The following is a 16,677-nucleotide window of genomic DNA, read 5'->3' on the forward strand; positions in this document are numbered from 1 at the left end:
AGAATTTTATATATATATATATATTATTCTATGGAATATATAATCATACAGTTTCAGTTCTTTGAGAATTAGGATAATTATATTTTCTTGTATGTTTTGCATTGACATATATTCATGAGAACAACAAAGATTTAAGGTTACTACTCTTCCAACATAAAAAGTCTTGAATTAATGGCTCTGTAATTTTTCAGAGAATACAAAAAAGGGAATAATTTCCAAAAATATATTCAAATATTATGCCAACTATAATGAGACAGTTCAAAATGCCTTCCAAAAAAATTACAGACAGGCAAAACGAATGTTCTGGACTTTGTGGATTTGTTAAGAAAATCTACCAATATGGGAACTCTATATACCATATGTAGATATTTTCTCAGATAAAGAAAATATCCCACTGGCTGTAAATAATTAAATTATGATGAAAACTTGAGTTTCAGAAATATCATACCAATTATTACGGCCAATTAAAATGTTTAAATATTTCACACTTGCTTGATTTTACATAAAATTTGGAACTACCCATGGGTAAAGACATAGAAAAAATATTCCATTCTTAGTAGAATAGTAAAAAGTTCATGTAGACGTATGAAATGATTATTATTTTAAATGTCACAAGAAGATGAGTTTGTTAGTGACTCCCTTTAAGGAAATACTATAATAATTTAGAATTAATAAAAATAAATAGTTCTACCATTAAAACAAAATATTTTTACTATATAGTCCACTTCTGAAAAATACATAGCAATGCTTTTTGATACTACAATTGTTAAATTGTGGAGCTTCTAAAATGTAGTGAAGAAAATTCAGTTTTCAAGTTTAAAAATTAAGAGATTTTAAAAATCTAAAATGTATGCCCATATTTGAAGAAAAAACTATCCATGTTAACATGTACTGTATGAATGTATAAACTTCTTTTAAAAAACCTTGCTAATACATGTAATTTACTAAACTTAAGAAGTAAGTTTTTTTAGCCTTACCCAATAGGCCTTGAAACAATAATTTCAACTTGAGGTTCTGATTTTGATTCTAAAATAATGTTGTAAACTTCTTCATTTGTAGCTCCCGGCAGGGGTTTACCATTCCATTCTAGAACTTCATCCCCTTGAATTTAAAAAAAAGGGTATTTTTTTACCTTATATATTCTGTTTATTTTTCTTATCTTTTCTTGCTTTTTTTTAACAAAGAAATGCAAAACATATACAAATAGTTTAATTGTCTAGGCTCTGCTCTCCAAAGCAAATTGATTGCCATATAATGTCAGCTAAATGGTTCTTCTAAACACTTTTTTCTTTTCTTCTTTTTTTTTTTTTTTCTTTTTCTTTCCCGAATAGAATATCACTGGTCACTGGAAACAGTACAATACAAACTACTTTTATCTTTTGAGAAATACCAGAAATAATGTAAAAATCATCTCATGCTATGGGATGGAATTAGCACAGCTCATTTGGAAACATTAAAAAATAATAATTAGCAGCATGCCCTCCACATAATAAATGTAGGCGGCTCTATACGTGAAAGATTATTAAACGCTGCATAAATCCTGCTTCATTTTTGGTAGAAAGAGCAATTCACATTTGTTAGCATGAATTTTCCAACTATAAGTCATGCTTCATTGCTTTCTCCAGATGCACAACAGAATAAAAATGCATGGAAGGATTTGAATTCACACCCAGAGGGGTAACGCGGGGAGCTATGGCGAAGTTACAAAGCAAGCAGATGTAAAACTGTTGCATGACAGTTAACCCACTTCCAGATGTTCATAACACACACGCTCTATACATAATACATACTGTGAGCATTAAAGTGAAATTAGAAAATAGTTTTAAAATAATAAAAAGTATAGTACTTATTAGGTTGTTCAATAACGGAAGATTCATCAAGAAGAGTAACGCGCTGTTAAATTACATGGGCTAACAATGTTACATGAACTTGAGTTTTCACCAAAGAACATTTGGGAAAACATTACTTATTTCCATAAATACTTAGAGCAGCTTTAAGTCTTAAATGCCTCTGCCCAGTACCCTTCACTTGACAACGGAGGCTCAGCTGAAATATCCCAGCCTCAGTGATACTTTGAGGTGTTTTAGATTTTTTTTAATGTTTCTGCTTATTTTGTTGTTCTCAGTGCCTATAAATAGTTTAGTAGCAAAACAAATATGTGTCGAACTAATGGATCAATATCATCATTAAACACTTTAAAGCTAACAATAAATATGGATTTTTTTAGTTTTTGGTTATGCCTTTAAAAAAAAGTAGAAAAGTTTTGTTGGAATTATTTAAAGTAATTCTTCCCCTCCCCAAGTGTTGTTTGCTTACTCAAAAGTAAAAAAAGCAAATATTTGAAAAGCATATAATGCTGCTTTGGTATGACAGAAAAGCATGGTTAGTACCAATAGTTAAATCACTTCTGATCCTGTGACCTAAGATGTTTCCTAGCAGGTTTTCAAACAGGCAATGAATACACTTCACTATATTAAAAAAATCATAATGCAAATTGAAAACATATTTGGAGTCTTTTAAATTTATTGACAAAGAAAAGAAATACAGTTTCCACCATGTGAATGTATACGTGTGTGTATGAAAAAATATTGTCTAAAACAACACTTACCCTGATATTTCCTATTCTATCATGTTCTATTTCATTTTTTTTAAATAATGGATGCAACTCATTAAATAAACTTTGCTACCCAGTAATGTGCAGCAATCAACATTTTGCAAAAACACTGCATTATAAAGAGACAGCAACCTGGAAGCGTAACTTTTAATATCAAATTAACTGAATGCAACGTAGTTACTTATTTACAAATCAAGAACTCAAACTAGAAGGTGGTCTCCTTAATGATATTTATTTATATTTGGGGATACTCTTTTCAGACAGGGATGTAGATTATGAGGATACAAAGATGAAAAGAGACTTTCTTCCTGTCCTTAAATTTGGTGGAGGAGAAATACAGAAATGGCTACCTTTAATAACATGTTATATGCAAGGATAGGAATTCATCTGAGGAACAGAAGAAGTGCCAGGGAGCTCCAGGGAGGATGTCATTAGTTACCACTCAGGGGAGATGTCAGGAAACACTTGAGAGCAAGGCAACTTTACATGAGCTTTGAAGGATGGCAATGACTTCAACAGGCAGAGTGCGGGAGCAGCAAAGCCACCGTGGACACGAGAGGCAGGTCCTGCAGGTGGAAAGAGCTTCCCAGAGACACCCAGGTGGACCACCACGGCTTGGGGTGAGGTGAATGGTAAGGCGGTGGCTGGAATTGTTAGGGGCAGACTACAGAGCTTTGGCCTGAGCAGATGATGCCTGAGACACACTGGTTTGATAATTAAGTCAGGTAGTGGGGCAGGGCATGGACTTAAGGGAACAGGCGTAGAAAAAAGCTACCACAAGATTAAAGCAAGACTGCAAATGCTGGACAAAGGTCACACTAATAAAAAACAAAACAAATGAATAAAAAAAAAACTGTAGTTTTGCAGGTCAATGCTGCTTATATGCAAGAGAAGGAAAATAGTTCCTAAATAATAATGTAAATCAAACAGAATATATTACCTAATTTTTAAAAATCTGTTTTTCAAGTACATCAATTGCTTATATGTTTAATAGTTATTTAAGTTGAGCTTCTAACATTTTAGTTTTAAGTTTATCAGTCTCTAGGCACATAAGGGTGTTAAATAAATGAAATTAATCACTAAGGTATATGTAATATAGAAAAACCCCGTCACTGACTTTAAGTAATCGTCTATTAAAACACATAGACAAAAATCAAAAGGTATCATGTTTATAATCTGATCTGCAAATTCAGATTTCTGTCGTTAAAGTCATCTTACACTTGAGTAAACAACAAGGGATTCTTATAATTTTCAAGGCTTCTTTTCAAGTCATTAAACAAGCAAAGACTCAGTTTATTGACATAGTTACTCCTGATAGTTATTTTTTTACGGAATCATAACTAGTCCCTGATAAGAAACAATAGCGTACAGTACACATTTTCAAAGCTGTGTGTATAGAAGATGGAGAAAAATCCCTCATTTGCTTTTTCTCCCCACACAATATCTGGAGAGCACGTCCCTATTAAAGAAAAAATCGAAATGACTTTGAACTAATATCTGATCATCAATTACAATAAAAATGTCCTTAACAGTCATAGAATATTTTTCTAAAGTTCTGAAAATTATAACCTTAAGGTATAAAGCCTGAAAACACAGTTTATTTTTCTTTCCACTTGCTAAGGGTTATTAATCCTCACTTTGACAAGTCAGCCTACTCTGTTTTCTCTATAATTGGCAAATGGGTAAGCAGACACTCTCACCAAAAGATTTCTACTAAACTCTGAAGTACAGCAAACTGAAAACAATATGTTAATGTGAGTTTTACTAAGAAGAAAAATAAGTAATTTATCAAAAATAAATTTTAAAGTATATTGCTACCATATAGCACATTTCAATATAGTAAACGATTTTACTATGTCATATTAAGGTTACAAAGTAACGTAATGTAAATTTCCAAATACCAAGAGCTAGCACATCTACAGGAATACAATATATGTCACATTTAAATTAACAAATAACAAATAATATACTACATAATCTGTGTACGAAATGAGATTATGATTATATTTTATTAAAAACACCAGTACTGAGTAAGTGTTTTGGGACCACTGTGAAAAACTTTCAACATTACTATGGCTTATAAAATAAACTAAAGGGCTAAACAGTGATTTTTTTCCACAGGCTAAACTGTTTTGGATTTTTGTAGCAACATTATGAAGCCATCTACAAAAATTATTAGTCCTTCATCATTTTGCATCTACTTATTTTTATATAAATACAAAGGTTCCTACTCATTCTCTCCAAATGGCTACCAATGTATAATCACCTATTTTTACAATCAGTTAAGTATCCACATCAGGAAAAATATCTTTATGCATGCATTAAAATTTACTGAATGGACTTATACGTAACTTACCCAAAACTGAAAATCACCAACTCACGCATAGAGCACACATCATTTAAATGTTAAAAGAGAAACTTTACCTGCTCTCAAGTGTCCAACTACATCTGCAAGGCTACCCTTCTTTACTTTGGTGATGAAGGCACCGAGGCGTCCTACGTCAGTCATTTTTCCTCCAACAACCTGGAAAATTATAAATTTATGAGTTCCAAGACTCACACTGAAACATAAGTTTCTTAGTTTGAGGAATTAACCCTACAGCTTTTGTGAAGTGTTTAGGATTGAGGGAAGGGACAAAAATGAAGTAAAATCCATTTTTGGTTAAGAAACCTGCGGTACAGTAGTGGTAAGAACACATCTCATTACATGTGAGATGATGTGTCCGAAGAAGTTTATGTATTTGTTCCTCACCCCAACCTCACACAGAAGGGGACCAAGGACAACATACACCAAAAAGACAAGGTCTTTCCCCCTCACCATCAGACAGCAGGTGTTTGATACTGTTTACTAATTGGGGTTTATTTTTCCTTACCCTCTAACTTCACTTGGACGTCTACATCCAGATCGTGCCCCACTGTGACAGGAGGTGCTGATCTCTTTGTATATTTTTAGTAGGATGTAGGTCTAACACAAAGACTGCACATTTAAACCAAGAACAGGTCACTTTGGGGAGGCAGTTCACCATGTTCTGGAGTAATAGCCTAAGTCTATCCCAGCTCCTGACCACCTGAAAGACCCCCTCCTCTGAAATATCAGTACATACAGGATTCAACCTAACTCTCCAATCTGAGTTAGATCGCTAAGTAATTAACATGCTCACCTGGATTTTCCTCCATACCTAAATGAAACACATCTGAAAGTTTCGAACTTTAATTTCTCTCAATGCAGGGGCTCAGTGTGTATAATTAAAAATGGGAGGGATGTTGTCAAAAGTTGAGGTTGATCTGTATTCTCAGGGACACCCAGTAGTGGAGGTGGTCAGAACTATTTCACAGCAAGAGCAACTAATGATAATAATCACCATGGTGGCATTAACTGAATAACAAAGTTTAGTTCGATTAATACAATCTCTTGGTAAATAATAATTTAAAGCAACATCTGTTTACGTTTACGAAAGCAAAACCACATGACGATACTCATACACACGCACACACATAATAAAACAGAACGTATATATGTTTTCCTCTTACCAAAATCATAATCTTTGTAATTTATTAGTTTTTTAAAAATTATATCTGCTTAAAAATTATATCTGTTAGAAGTCAGTTAATATTTTTAAAAGATACATGTTACTCTTTTGGTATCACCATAAATTCTATTGCACTTAGGAAACAGTCTCTTTAATGATGTTTGATGTTGCTTGTCAGGATATAATAAAATTGTAAGGTCCATGTTATTTAATTTTACTACTTTCCATTAAAGCCATTTTAAGGTAAAAATTGTCCTTGAACTTTATATTCAGAGAAAAATTCTTTAATTTTCCTATATTTTCGCTGCTTCCTAAGACACCTGTATGCCACTTTAGCAAAGTGATTTTAAAATACTACCCAGATAAAAGTACTAAATAGACTGTAAGAGATCAATATATTAACAAGACATATTCACTAGAAGAACTTTATTTGGAAGAGAAGATACTTAAAAATCATTGTCAAAACTGCATTTGTTGAATGCAGTCCACGCTGTAATTCAACTTTTAAGAAACATTATAAAGCAGTATACTTACTTTCAGACCCAGTAATGCACCTGATTCTTTGGGCATGGTTGTTCTCTTGTTAAGAATAACACGTCCAATTAATCGGTCCCCCTCTTTAGATGGCTGCCACGTTACAGGATGCTATTAAAACAGGAACAAAGTTAAAAAAGATAAACCAGCTGTTTTCTTTCCTACAGACACATAACTATTGGTTGAAGCAAGGTACGCTCTCCTCACTTAAGGACACTCTGAGGGAATTCTTCATTCTTGGTGGGTTCTATTCTTGACTTATAGCAATTTCCTTTTACACCTATATTTTCTTTGCAGTAGGTACTTACTATACTAAATCGTTCTAAAAGTAGTCAGCAACTAAGTACATCTCTAAAAGACGGTTCTGAAATGAAATGAATTGAAATTTTAAAATATATCTGCTTACATAAATCAATTCTATATTTTGAGTTGTCCTTAATGTCGACATCATTAACCAAATAACACCTCATTTACCTATAGCCATTATTTAACACTTGATTTTACTTACTTTAAAATTTGTAAATAGTTATTCAGTAATAACTTTTTTTTTCTTCAAAACTGTACTGTCTTAAATGAAATCAATATTTTCTCAGAAAACGTATAATGGAGCAGAATTAGATTCCTGTCTATCACATACCAGCAAAGGACGACAAACGGCACACGTACTCCCTGAAATCCCACATCTGCCTCCCAGGATGCTTACCGAGCTAATAGGTGATGTTTCCCTGCTATGCCACGTGGCGGGATCCAGCCAGTAATAATCCAAGTCACCTGCACAGAAGGCAGAGAAGGAAAAGCGTAATGGCTTTCACGTGGAGAAGGCGTACTTCACACGCCACTTCTTCAATCCACAAAGTAAAGGGTTATGAATATCATAATCTTGAGCGTGTACATCTCAGGATGATACAGACCTGCACTGCAAAGGCTGTGACCCGAACCCCCAGAATGAATGTGTGTCACAAATGCACGCCATACGAGGGTAGGGTTATCTTCTAGTCTAGAAACACACAAAGAGTACAGGAAGAACTAGGTTCTCCCACTCCCCACCCCTCAAAGGACTATCCATGCCAAGGCACAGACTGACATTAGTGATATTGGCTAAAATGATATTCACTGAACTAAGTATTAAAATTTTGTGCCTCCTCTTCGACTCTTCTGAACTTCATCATATCTTTCAAAATTATTCTCTGGTTTCTACAACTGGACACACATTTTTTAGGACATGGTGTTGAAAGTTAAATATCTAGAATAACGTTTAGCAAAAGAGGACATACAAGTGACAGAGTATTCACTTTTACTAAAGTCATAAAAAAAGACTTTAAAAATCCTAACTTTGTACACATCAGCTTATGAACCTTTTCTTTTCATTTTTTTGGCTTAAAAATATAATGCGAAAGAAAGCATTTGACAAAAAAAAAGAAAAAAGAAAAAAAAAAGGAAAGCAGCAGTGCTGTTAGTATTTGCATAGGAAGAAAGGCCAGAGTGGGTAACTGCATGAGAATAAATGACCTTTTACATTTTAAATATCAGATTAAATCAATGAAAAAAGTTCTCCCTGTGGATCTTGAAAGAGAAAGATATTAGGAGTGAGTAAAGCATGCCAGCTAACAGTGAGATGTCTAGCTCACTGTTAGGAAAATTGGTTTGGATGCTATCTGTGAAGGTCATAAGTAAAGAATTTTATACAGATGACAGGCATGGCAAATGCAGGCACCATAAAAGAAATATCATAGAAAATGAAAAAAAAAAGTTTAAAACCTGCAGGCACACAACAAAAAATCCATATACTTCAATTTCTTAGTAGAATGTTATATCTACTACAATAAATACTAAAATGCCCTTCAAATAAGGCATGTGGATAACAGCCGTATATTCTATAAAACCCTATTCTGTTAAAATTTACTCCACATGGACGCCATATCCGTCTCAAAATCACATACTTTAAAAGGTATATGTGGCTTTGCAACTATAGATTTCTAATCTTAGTTAATGGAACATAAGGAAAGTTGTAAAAGGAAAGGTTTTTTTTTCCTCCTTTATTTTTACTGTTTGTGAAACTTCATCTGCTTATTTTTAAAGCTGTTTCGTTTTTAATATTATGACACCATTCCTCTTGAAAGAAACATTTATAATAATAATAAAATTAAAATTACTACCCAGTAATAACTACAAATATTATTCAAAAGATTATCACAATTCATAAAGCTTTCTCCCTAAAATTTCAAATACCTAGTAATAAGGCTGATGACTCCTTCAATGTTGATTCATTCTGAAATACTGTAATGAATTAATAGACCCACTGCGATACTTGTGGGGCTTGAAGAAGAAAATTAGCCTTTAAGTTGGAAGCTTTTTTGAGAGTCTTTTTAAGGTTAAAGAAATGACAAAAATCCTTCCTATTTTAAAGGCTGCAAGGAGACAATTCATCGCGTCCTTCAGGAACTGACTTAGAAACTGGATTCTTTGGGGTCCTTCTCCTGCTTATCCTCCAACGGCTTGTTGGGGGTGCAACCTTGTTTCAGTCACCTTTTCCTGAGAAAATCGAGATATCGGTATCTGGTGAATGTCTGCTGTACAAAAAGGGCTCTTATATACAAAGAGCCAAAAGCTAGTGTTTCTGGTACAATTTGGTAGTGATACTGAGCATACTTTATTTTGAAAAGACTGCTTTCAGGCAATGGTATTCTATCATTGAGAAGCTGCGTAGGATAAAGATTGCGAATGGAGAGTCTAATTAAATTGGCTTAAGACAGGAGATACACATGTGTATGGGTATACACGCAGCTAGCCAGGCCATTCAGGCGTGCAGCCAAAACTATTTCTTACATTAGTGCTCATGTGGATGGAATAGATCTTGCAACTTTAAAAACTCTGTTTTGTGATTTTGGAAGTCTACTAAAAATGACTAATAAAAGTAAATCTAAAAAAGAAATTAAATACTTCAGCATACACTAATACTGGCATATATTTTAGTACATAATTACCCTTCCCTCACATTCTGAACAGTGTTTAACAGCTTTCTTAGTAGTTTCATCACCATCTATTAAAATATAACATTTTTGCTTAAAGATTACAAAAAATACACCCTAAAATCTAAATATGTAGTTCTAAACTATATGCGCTGTTTCTTTCCATGTACTATTAAGTTGTAAAGATATTGAGTTTTTAAGCGCTCTAATTTGTCTTTATAAGACACGTTTCTCTATTATTAATAGAAGTGATGCTCAACAAACTCCCTCCTAAAATATTCAGACTCTAATATTTCATTAATATGAAACATTTTCTTTGATTTCCTAATAAGTGATTAAAGATGTTGATTGCCAGGTGGCATAGCTACAAAATGATAAATTCACGGTCCTTGCTCATGGAATTGATGCAAAAGCGTGTTGGTTCTAATGTTCAATATAACCATAAAAGAGCAAAGTTACTACTATCATTAACTTAGATCCAGGAAATAGATGTTTCACTCTACTAAAATGGCTCAAGTTCATAAATATCCAAGTCCAATGAAGTGTTATCATTTGAGCATCATTTTTTGGGGGGAAACCATTAAAAAACAGACTTTTATCCTATCCCTCGTAAAAAAGCAGGTTAATGAAACTTCGTAAGTAAGCACACAGCGTTCATGGCACAAATAAAAGCCAGCTAATGACACATGAGCTTTCTGTAAAGAGAACTAGCTTTTCTTAAATCCAGGTGGCTATGGTAAGAATACGTATAACAATGCATAAACACGCATCTCTATGACTTAAGTTTTTGTACCTTGTGATGGCTAACATCAAAGCACACTGGATTCCAATAAGAGCAATCAAAGTAATGAACAAAAATACCTTCTAAAGAATACAGATGCATGGTTGAGTGTGTATGGGTATATTAAAACTGTAAGGAAAAAACCTGATTTCACACATTAAATATCTATTTAACAGTTTACATAACCACACTTGACCATGTGGAATGTATACCTAATGTGCAAGTAGTAAAGGAAAGGTTATGGACACCAAAGCCTTGAAGTATTAAAAAACCTGGACTTCTCCATCACCAGAAGACATATACAGTATACGAGGGTTAGTCAAAAATTGTCCGCACTCTGACTGTAGAATTCGTACAGCTGGAGTGTGGATAAGTTTTGACTCACCCTCGTATTTTTAATGTCATTATAATGATGATAAAAGATAGGACTCAAACCAATTCCAAGACCGATTCACAGTAACTCTGAATCATTTCTAATACTTATCCATAATATTGCAGCTTGTCATCTCAAAAAATAAATTTATCTTCCTACACAGAACAGATCATCATCATTCAGAACAGTTATAAAAGTTATGGACCCAAAATCAGAAGATTTACCCTTCCCAGAGGTTTTGTACACTTCTTTAAATTTTTATTCTTTTTTTTTTGTTGATAGCAGGATACAGGTTGAGACAATAAAATTAATGAATCCTAAGGTGTTTTATAAAAGCACGGCACTAGACAAATTAAAATATTGGGCAAAAAAAATGTTTATTGTATGTTTATACACAGTGCATACACTAAAGTGCTAAGAATGAGGTTTTAATTTGAGACAAAGTTGGGTATTGTTAACACCATGTACCATGGTCAGCGCACAAGTTAATAAACACCACTTTGGTTATAACATAAGAAAAACATTTATCCATTTTAATTCATTTAAATACTTTGCAAGGGCAGTCTTTTCACAGACAGGAAATAAAATGTGAAGTCTAAGACTGAGATAAAATCTTAACTTCTGATTGATATAATGAAAATACCATTTTGACATAGTTTCCTCATGTTTTAGAAGTTTATTTTAGAGAGTTCTATGTCTGCCAAAGGCAAGTGTCTTCACTCCCACCCCTAAAGTATGTCTAATAATGGAGCTGTATAATAATTAACCGAAGTTCATTTAACAGTCAGGGATAAGAAACACATAGTATTTAATAGGACTTAGTATCAAGGCATTAAAATAAAATGGGAACACACCCTTGTTAAATTTAATGATTATCCATGTAATCTGAGAAATAATAAATGCTATGTGTCTGGATGCAAACTCGGTAACTTGTCATTCACAATCGAACTCTGGTCAGTCTAAGTTCCTAGTAGAGTAAAAGCATTGGCCCTCAAATACTTTGTGGTGATTTCATTCAAAATCCACACCAGTGTCCACTCCACGATTTGATGGCAAATGCTGTGTAATTAAGTAGCAGATTTGTGTCCTTTGAACACAAAGCCTTAGGCAAGGCTGGGGGCATCTCCAATCTATTTGGTCTTCAGCAAAAACCTCTTCAATAATTCTAAGGAACTGAAATTCCAGTTTCTGGTGTTGGTCCAGGATAAACTGTCATTCCTTGGAATAATTACGGATACATTATCTCCAGCTTTGGAGTTCTTTAAAAGTGGCGGTTCTCCAAATGTACCTTAGAAATTTCGCTTTCAAAGCCCCCATTTGTTCACAGTGTGCTCTGTTGCTACCATAGAACCAATAGTACCACCTCTCTCTCTCTCTCTTTGGTTTATTAATTTGACAGTTCAAGTAAATGCATCAAGTATTAGTTATTAAGTTAATGAGGTGTGAAAGATGTTTGCATTCACAAATTATTTACACTCAATAGAACCTCCAGAGTTGAATTACCTCTAGAGAAAGATGAAATATTGGCTTGAGGCCCTGTGATGCTGTCTCTGTGATTTATAATCTTAGGGCACAGGCAAGAAGGCTGGTAGCTGATGTGGAAAAGGAGAATTTTGTAAGCATATTTGGTAGAGGTGGTACTTTTCTAGCTATATGTATTGCTTGGTGAATTTGAGAGCTAATTTTGGGAATGTCAACCTGACCACCACACAATTGTACAAAGCAGTTATGTGCAACTTTGGAATCAACATTTCTGGCTGAACTCTGAGCTGCATCATTTTGATTAATCCCTCAACTTTGGAGATAATAATTCCTGTAGATCCCAGTGTTCTTTCAAGGATAGGATGAGATAATGCACATGAAATGCTGTATAAACTGTAAAGCACCCAAAAATGCCACGGGTCATTAGAGTGTAAAAATATACACTGAAAAGTATTTCCAATAATAATCCTGGTAAGTATTTCTGTCGATTCTAACATCATATAATAATTTTTTTCTGCCCCAGAGTTTACTGTTTTGAAACCTTGACTCATCAGAGAACCTCCCTATATTTTAATTTCCCTGTTAACAGTATCATCTTACCTAATATTTAAAATTATGTTGTTTTTATAAAACATATAAAAACCAGCTGTGGTGTAAAAAGAACACTGCCCTCGAAGCTGGAGACCTGTGACTCTCATTTTAACTCTGGCATTTTAGGTGCAGTATCTTGATAGCATCCCTTCATTTCTATAATCTTTGTCCTCTTCTGTAAAATGGGGATGATGCCACTTCCTCACAAAAGTTCCATGGGGCTTACATGAGATATACCAGTTTTGTAAACTGTAAAGGACTTTAGAAATAGATTTTATTGTCTAATTACACAATCAAGATTAGGAATGTGAAATTACAGTGTTAGAGACCAGATTGATAGTTAGATAGTCATCATAGCTAAAATACATGTAATATCAGTAATCTTTCCAAAAGATGACTTGAAATGGGCTTAGAAGAATGTTAAAGTCACTCTGCTAATAAAAACTATTAATTGGCCTAGTATACAACAGGTACTCAATTGTCCTGAAGGAAGGAATATTTCTTTAACCGCGATTGCTACAGGGTAAGAAAAGGAATCAACACACACAGAACCAGTGGCATGAATCTTCCTGCTAATTTCCACAAAGCCAGTGGGAGCCCAGGGGATTGAGAAGATGGTTACTTTTTCAGTGAGGTTGTCTATATGTTGAGATGTATTTAGATTAACCTAAGCCCAAATATCTGAAGTAACTAATTTGGCCAGGTTGCACAATGGATCCTTAATCTGAAAATAAGCATTTTGTCATTTCTTCTTTGTATGATCATATTTTCATGTGAGGAAATAAAACACTTTTGGTGTATAAGCAACATATTTGTTACTGAAATCTTCCATATCACAAAACAAGCAGGCTATTTCATCCCTTCACATTTTTTTCTGATGACTCAAAGATATCCCTGAAAATGTTTTTTTTTTTAAACCAGCCTGTATTATTTAAAAATTATTTAGTACAGACATTAGTTATGGAATATATTTTAATATTTATATTCTAATAGGTTATAAGATTCCTAACTTTCTAATATTTCTTTTTTTTAAGCTTATATTCCTAACAAAATAATCTAAATCATAACAAGATTGATGACCTTAAGAAAAAAACCTGTAAATTTAAATCTGTAACAGGGTCACTCTGGATGCTGGGGCTTCGGGAAAGCATAGAAAATTTTGTGGTTTAATTTAAATGGGCTAAAAGGCATGGAGAAATAAAAAGCTATTTCAAATAGTAAGTGGTTTGATCTTCCTAGTTTTAAAAGTCACTTAAATTTATATTTTTGAGACTATGTGAAGTTTTAGGGCTCAGAAATACTCCCTCAACAGTATTATCTGTACCCTTGACCTCCACATAGGTCTGATGCCACAGGCCTCCAAAGAAGTCAGTAAATTAAATTTTCTGAAAGTTTTGAGCAACAACAACAACAGAAAACACAGAGACATACACACTTTGTGCCTTAGAATATTGATAATAAAATAAGGATGTTTACAGTCTTCAGGAAATCCAGAGCAGACTGTATTTATTATTCACATTGAATAAAAATAAAAATGTATCTGAAGAAAGGTCTGAGGTCACTGATGACAGGGCACAAAGATGTCCACACAGAATAGTTTAGAGAAGAATAAATTTCGTGTGTAAACATGGCTTGAGGCCCCAGGACTGAGCCACTTCTTCCCCAGAATCTACGCACAGAAAAATAGTGAAGCACCACTGGGGAGCAGATCCCCAAATTCACAACCGTAGGGACCCTGCTTCCCTTCTCCCAGTGCAAGGACACTTCACAGTTGGACGCGGTGGGGTGCTGCCTACGAGAGGGAGGTGTCCCTGCCACTTTCTAACTGACCAGGCTTCCTCTGTGACACTGAGCACTCCATTCACGGGCAGACCGGCTGTCACGTGCAAAGTCTCGGAATAACCAGCCAGGAAACCCTGTGGAAAAAATCGGGGTTTATTTGTTTTCATTGTCTGGGCACTGGGTGTTACCCGCAGGTTTCAGAAGCTGTAGCGCTGGGCGAGGTCATAGCACAGACGTTACAAGAAAGAACTCTGGATGCTAATGTCCCTGATCAAGGGAAACACTAGTCTTTATCCAGACCTCACACCCAGGCAACACTAGTAAAACAGTATTAACCTGCGATAACCCTGATTGCACAATCTATTTCCACCTGCCTTTACATCCCAAAGACTCAGAAATGAAAATTAGGGAGATCAATGGAGATCAATACACTATCCTGGTTTTAATGAAATAAGTAACAAGAATAATACTCAAACGATGACAGAAATGAATTTTGAGGGTGTGCAGAACAAACCAAAAGTTCTTATGAGGGTCTGATGCTGCTCACCGTTTAGAAATATATTGTGAAGCTATTTGCAAAGCAGAAATAGAGACACCACTGCAGAGAACCAATTTACGGACACCAAAGCGGGAAGGGAAGGTGGGATGAAGTGGGAGACTGGGATTGACATATACACTCGACTATGTATAAAGTAGATAACTAATGAAAACCTACTGTACAGCACAGGGAGCTCTACTCAGTGCTCGGTGGTGACCTAAATGGGAAGGAAATCCAAAAAAGAGGGGATATATGTACATGTATAACTGATTCAGTTGCTATACAGCAGAAACTAACACAACATGGTAAAGCAACTACACTCCAATAAATTTTTTTAAATAAAAATATATTGTGAAGCTATAAAAAAGTAGAAAATAAATTCACCCTAGTAAACATTTTGGTAATAGAAACAGATGTTTTGAAACCAGAGCTCCCTCCCGCCAAGTAAGTTACCATAAATATTGGGCTTTTTCCTACTTTTTTTCAAACTTTTATTAAGATATAATTGACATACAATAAACTGCCTATATTGAAAGTGTACAATTGGATATATTTTTTCTTATTATTAATGTATATATGGCAATCCCAATCTTCCAATTCATCTCACCCCCCGCCCCAACTTTCTCCCTTTGGTGTCCATATGTTTGTTCTCTACATTTATATCTCAATTTCTGCCTTGCTCCTCCTTTCTTTTTTTCTTTTCTTCTGTTGTTCGTTTGTTTGGTTTTTTGTTGTTTCTTGTTCTTTGTTTTTATTTTGGCTATGCAAGCAAATAACTTCTAGATCTATCTATGACAGGACTTTTCTTAAGTTGGAAATTTCTTGACTGGCAGTGGAAAATCACTAGGCATAGTAATTTGGAGAACATTTTATGCCTCCATGTTATTCTAGAGAAAACTGTTAAGTAACAACAGTCATACACTTTCAAAATTACAGCCACGAGAAACCAGCTTGCAAGACACTGCAAGGTCACTGGCTAGATCTCTGCTGCGGCGCCAAAGTGGTCAAGCTGTCCAAAGGCAAGACCTCTCACCTGGGCTCCCACTCCAGGTGGTAGGAGGAAGCAAGACAAGTAACAGAAAGCACAAAGCAAACGTAGGGAAGAGGCTACTCACAAAACAGGATACGTACTTCTAAGTACAGAGACAGCTCAGTTCAGGTTGGTCAGAGACAAACCCACTGACACAGGAAAGGAATTCTCTCCCAGAGGCCCTAAATACTTAAAGTCTGGATAAATGAGTCCAGAATTACATTTCCAACATAATAATTACAAAATATATTCCTCTTAGATTAAACCTTCATACCAAACCCTGTTACTTTAAAACATCAGGATGCCTCGCTGGCCTTTGAAGTGCTCAAGGTGGTTTCTTGGCTGCTTACAGGTCAGGTGCCGTCTTGAGGAGGACTGGGTCCCCCTCAGGACCCCAGGCAGCCTCTGCCCAGGGCGCTGGCTGTTTAAAGCCAGAACTCCGCAGCCACCCAG

The 16,677-nt window shown here is 34.8% G+C and overlaps 1 protein-coding gene across 50 annotated transcripts in view; it reads right to left on the bottom strand.

The window, feature by feature from the left end:
• Positions 1-16,677, bottom strand: part of RIMS1 (regulating synaptic membrane exocytosis 1) — a 480,485-nt gene that overhangs the window by 162,692 nt on the left and 301,116 nt on the right. For 41 of the 50 annotated variants that reach the window (XM_057738946.1, XM_057738945.1, XM_057738947.1 and 38 more), the window contains 4 exons: positions 7,382-7,449; positions 6,679-6,789; positions 5,039-5,138; positions 978-1,101 (listed from right to left, as the gene is read on the bottom strand). In XM_057738946.1, coding sequence (XP_057594929.1) covers positions 978-1,101; positions 5,039-5,138; positions 6,679-6,789; positions 7,382-7,449 — 403 coding nt within the window. Of the gene's footprint in view, positions 1-977; positions 1,102-5,038; positions 5,139-6,678; positions 6,790-7,381; positions 7,450-14,704; positions 14,736-16,677 lie in introns of those variants that run through there. The other 9 variants (XM_057738977.1, XM_057738994.1, XM_057738975.1 and 6 more) reach the window with 1 other exon arrangement.

This window comes from Hippopotamus amphibius, chromosome 6 (assembly GCF_030028045.1).
Source record: "Hippopotamus amphibius kiboko isolate mHipAmp2 chromosome 6, mHipAmp2.hap2, whole genome shotgun sequence".
NCBI classification, from domain to species: domain Eukaryota; kingdom Metazoa; phylum Chordata; class Mammalia; order Artiodactyla; family Hippopotamidae; genus Hippopotamus; species Hippopotamus amphibius.